This window comes from Dipodomys ordii, unplaced genomic scaffold (assembly GCF_000151885.1).
Source record: "Dipodomys ordii isolate 6190 unplaced genomic scaffold, Dord_2.0 Scaffold14, whole genome shotgun sequence".
In the NCBI taxonomy this organism is placed as follows: domain Eukaryota; kingdom Metazoa; phylum Chordata; class Mammalia; order Rodentia; family Heteromyidae; genus Dipodomys; species Dipodomys ordii.
In genome coordinates, this window is record NW_012267230.1 from 2865141 (window position 1) to 2870314 (window position 5174).

Consider the following 5174-nt stretch of genomic DNA (forward strand, 5'->3'; position numbering starts at 1 on the left):
CTACCACTTGAGCTACAGCGCCACTTCCGGTTTTCTGGTGGTTTATTGGAGATAGGAGTCTCACGGTCTCTCCTGCCCGGGCTGGCTTTGAACCGAGATCCTCAGATCTCAGTCTCCTGAATAGCTAGGATTACAGGCGTGAGCCACCAGCGCCCGGCCCTCCAGCCCCTCTTAACATTGGATATTTTGGAGGTAGGGTTGAGCTTTATGCCTGTGCAGCCTGGGCTACAATTTTATTTGTGTTTCTCGGGTAGCTCAGTATCAGAAATGTGCCAATATGCTTGGTCACTGGTCTTGGGAACCTCTTTTTGCCTGGCCTCGCCTTTTCCCACAATCCCCTCCTGTCCTGTCCAAGTAGATAGGATACCAAGCTTGAGCTACTGAGTCTGGTCACACTGGTTCTTTTTGAGGTAAGATTTCACTTTCTGCATGCCCAGATGATTGGTATCCTCTACCACATCTAGCTTCTTCCCATTGAGATGGAGTTTCGTGGACTTTTCTCTTCCGGCTGGTCTGGAACCACAATCCTCCCAACCTCAGCCTCCCGTGTAGTTCGGGAGATGACCTGTTCATGCCACTGTCTGGCTGTTGGTTCAGAAGGGGCCTCGGGTCTCTGCTTGGGCAGTCCTCCCATTTTCTGTCTTCTTTGTAGCCAGGATGGCAGAGTAAGCCATTGGTGACTGGCTTAAAGCAGGTTCTTTATATATGGCAAGTGATAGATGCTGTCATTTGGATGAGTGTTCCCAAGGTCTGTATGTAAGGTTGTGATCCTCAAGATGATGATATCGCTTATAATCCTAGCCATTCAAGGAGGCTGAGATCTGAAGATCATGGTTTGAAGCCAACCTGGGCAGGAAAAGTCTGAGAGACTTTTATCTTCAATTAACCACAAAAAGCCACAAGTGGAGCTGTGGCTCAAGTGGTAGAGTGCTAGCCTTGAGTACAAAAGCTCAAGGACAGCACCCAGGCCCCAAGTTCAAGTCCCAGGACTTGAACACGCACACACACACACACACACACACACACACACACACACAAACTGAGGCATCACGGGAGGTCTTTAGGTCATTGGGATGGGCCTCCCCAGCTCATCAGATCTGTTCTCTCCTCCTCTCCCCTCCTGCTTTCCTCCTGTCTCCTCTCTTCTCCTTTCCGTCCCTTTCTGTATCTGTATCTGTGTGTGCGTGTGTGTCTCTGTTGTCTGTCTGTCTCTCTAGTCCATGCTCAGATCATGCTGCGCTGCTCCCATAGCAACCCAGACTTACATCCCCTCATCCCGACTCCCAGGACTTCCAGAGCTGTGAGCTTTGGCCTAGACCTATTTACTCTATTAGTAGCCTCTGCTGGGAAGGTGGCTCAGTGGTAGAGTGCTTGCTTCGCATGCATGAGGCCCTGGGTTCCATTCCTCAGCACCACATAAACAGAAAAAGCGGAAGTGGCGCTGTGGCTCAAGTGGTAGAGCGCTCATCTTGAACTGAAGAGCTCAGGGACAGCGCCCAGGCCCAGAGTTCAAGCCCTATAACTGACAAATAAAAAATAAAAATAAAAATCTGTTAGTAGCCTCTACCCAGTATTTTGCCACAGTGCCACACACTGACAGACACACTTCACATCCATTCACAATTTGTATTTTATACATGCCCAGTCTGCTCTCTGGGTACCTGGGTTCGTGGGGCTGTAAGGTCCCATGCAGTAGACCTGTGTCCTGGGTGGGGAATGTGGTGGCCAGGTCTGGGTTCTGAGCTGGCTTCATCCCGAGTCTGTCTCCTCTGCAGATGAAGTGGCGTGTGCACATCCGGACATCTGCCAGAGGGTCTGTAGCAATCCGTCGGGCTGCTCTGACATTGCGTACCCAAAACTGGTGCTGGAACTCCTGCCCACAGGTAACATCCTCACACCCACACACCGAGCCCCCTGGGGTCCCCAGACAGGAGGACCTGGGATAACCTCTGATCTGAGATGAAGATATGATGGGAGGGTCAGCTACTCGGGAAGCTGAGCTCTGAGGATGGAGATTGGAAGCCAACCCAGGCAGAAAAGTCTGTGAGACTGTAATTTGCAATTACCCCCACCAAAAAGCTGGAAGTGGACGTGTGACTCAAGTGGTAGAACACTAGCTTTGAGCAGAAAAGGCCAAAGAGTACCCAGGGTCTGAGTTTAAGCCCTAGGACCGGTGAGCATGCGTGCGTGCACAGATACACACACACACACACACACACACACACACACACAGGTCCAGGCTTGTGCCCCATCATCCCCTCCATGGCTCCATCTCTTCAGAGCTGGCTTTGGGTCTGGGCACCAGGACCCTGAGCGAAGGCAGAAGCTGTCCACAGAAAGCCCGAGGCCCATAGACCTCCCTTCTGCCCCCAGGACTCCGCGGGCTCATGATGGCTGTGATGGTGGCCGCTCTCATGTCCTCCCTCACCTCCATCTTTAACAGTGCCAGTACCATCTTCACCATGGACATCTGGACCCACATCCGGTCTCGGGCATCTGAGAAGGAGCTGATGATTGTGGGCAGGTAAGGACTTCCGGGCCGGGCAATGACATCCAAGGGAGGTGAAAACTGAGTCCTCATGCAGCCAAGTTCAGCTGGTAGGCCATCCAGACTGGCTCAGCTATCTCGGATGAAAGAGATGAAGAGCATCAGGACTCCATGGATTAGGAGGTCATTCATTTATTCAAGGACCTTTATTTTATTCAGTCGTGGGGCTTGAACTCAGGGCCTGGGCTCTGTCCCTGAGCTCTTTTGTCCAAAGCTAGTGCTCTACTACGTTGAGTCTCAGCTCTACTTCTGGAGGTCTAATGACCTCGGGCTTTCTGTAGACAGCTTTCTGGCAGTTAACTGGAGATGAGTCTTACGGACTTTTCCTGCCTGGGGCTGGCTTTGAACCCATGATCCTCAGATCTCAGCCTCCTGAGTAGTTAGGATTATAAGCATGACTTACCAGTGTCCAGCTCAAGAGATGTTTGATGAACATCTATTGTGCACCAAGTATTAGGATTGAGTAGTGAGAAGATGTAGCTGTTACCATCCTGTAGCAGGAGGAGGAAGAGGAGGAGGAAGAAGAGTCAACAGAAAATTACGGCTCTAACGAGGGCCTGGGCACTGTCCCTGAGCGTCTTTTTTTTTTGGAGAGGGTCAGTCATGGGGCTTGAACTCTGGGCCTGAGTTCTGTCCCTGACCTCTTCAGCTCAAGGCTACTGCTATACAACTTGAGCCACAGCACCAAATCCCCTGAGCTTCTTTTGCTCAAGGCTAGCACTCTACCACTTGAGCCACAGCTCCACTTCTGGCTTTTTCTGTTTATGTGGTACCAGGGCTTCATGCATGTTAGGCAAGCACTCTACCACTAAACCACATTCCCAGCCTTATAATGAGTATTTTCTTGGGGAGTCAGGAGACCTAGAGATTCAGAAGGGGTCCCAACATAGACTTGGAACTGAGGGAGCTCATCTGGCTTAGAAGAAAGGTTTCTACACCAAGGCTTCTGAGATCTGGAAGCTTAGTGGGAGGAGCCAAAATGAGCAACATGTGCATTTTATGGAAATATATGCAAATGAGCACCTTAGGTCTCTGTCACTCAAGAAGAGGCATCCAGGCAGCATCTCAGCCTTAGATCAAGAACAATTTTTTTAGGCAGGCACCGGTGGCTCATGCCTGTAATCTTACCAACTCAGGTGGTTGAGAGTTCAGAATCAAAGTTCAAGGCTAGCCCAAGCAGGTAGGTCTGTGAGACTCCAACTAACCAGCAGAAAGCTGGAAATGGAGCTGTGGCTCAAGTGGTAGACCACCAGCTTTGAGTGAAAAAACTCAGGGATAGTGTCCAGGCCCTGAGTTCAAGCCCCAGTACATCGTTTAAATTTTATTTTTCTTGCTATGTTTTGGTTCTGGTGTTGAATTTAGGACCTTGTATTTAATAGGCAGGTGTTCTCCCACTTAAGTCACTTTGTGTGTGTGTGTGTTATTTTCCAGAAAAGGTCTTGTGCTTTTGGCCTGGGACTGGCCTGGATCCTCAGCCCAAGTTCTTCCTACCTAGGCTTCCTGAGTAGCTGGGATTACAACCAAGCAAAGCAACACAGCCAATCAGATTTGGGGGGTGGGGTTATGGCTGTAGGCCTGGCTGGATTCAAACAGTGATCCTTCTATTTCTACCTCCTAATAGTTGCCTCTAGCTCTTAAGGGAGCTTTTTTGGTGGATGCTTCCACTTGCTGTGTATGTTGTGCTGCTATTGGGCTTGAATTCAGGGCCTGGGTGCTATCCCTGAGCTTTTGTGCTCTACCACTTCAGCCAAGCTCCACTTCTGGCTTTTTTGGTAGTTAATTGCAGATAAGAGTCTCACCATCTTTCCTGCCTAAGCGGAATTCTGAGACCCTCAGAGCTCAGCCTTTTAAATTACAGGATTACAGGCATGCGCTACCAGCACCTGGCTCTAACTCTAGCTTCTCGTGATGATTGCGCAACTGTGTAAATTTTGTGAACATGGATGGATATTATACTTCTTAGGGATGGATTTTGTGGTATGTAATGAATAACTCAGTGAAGCTGTGTGAAGAGGAAGAGAAGTAAATCCTCAAGGAAGTCAGAGCTATTTGGATTCTCTCTCCATCTTGTGCAGGGTGTTTGTGTTTGTGTTGGTGCTGGTCTCTATCCTCTGGATCCCTGTGGTCCAGGCCAGCCAGGGAGGTCAACTGTTCATCTACATCCAGTCCATCAGCTCCTACCTGCAACCACCTGTGGCTGTGGTCTTCATCATGGGATGCTTCTGGAAGCGGACCAATGAAAAGGTAGCCTTGTAAACAAGAACCAATCACTGCCCTGGAGGGCTGAGTGGGGAGGGCTATGGAAAGGGATCTGCAGGTGGGCGGGACACAGGGAGGGGCCTTGGAACAAAATGCTGTGGAGGTTCTCAAAGGTACCTTGATGCACTTTCAGGTTTTGTAGTCTTTTTTTTTTTTTTGGTGCCAGTAGTAGGGCTTGAACTCAGGGGTCTCAAGCTCTCATTTTTCACTCAATGCTGGCACTCTACCACTTGTGCCTCACCTTCATTTCTGGCTTTTTGCTGGTCTCATGGACTTTCTTGCCTGGGCTGGTTTCAAACTTGGATCATCAGATCTCAGCCTTCTGTTTTTTTTGTTTTGTTTTGTTTTTTGGGTCTGGTCGTGGGGG

General features: G+C 49.7%; 1 protein-coding gene across 1 annotated transcript in view; it reads left to right on the forward strand.

The window, feature by feature from the left end:
* Positions 1–5174, forward strand: part of Slc5a11 (solute carrier family 5 (sodium/inositol cotransporter), member 11) — a 35977-nt gene that overhangs the window by 26713 nt on the left and 4090 nt on the right. The window contains exons 11-13 of the mRNA XM_013011724.1: positions 1776–1883; positions 2374–2524; positions 4624–4792. Coding sequence (XP_012867178.1) covers positions 1776–1883; positions 2374–2524; positions 4624–4792 — 428 coding nt within the window. The remainder of the gene's footprint in view (positions 1–1775; positions 1884–2373; positions 2525–4623; positions 4793–5174) is intronic.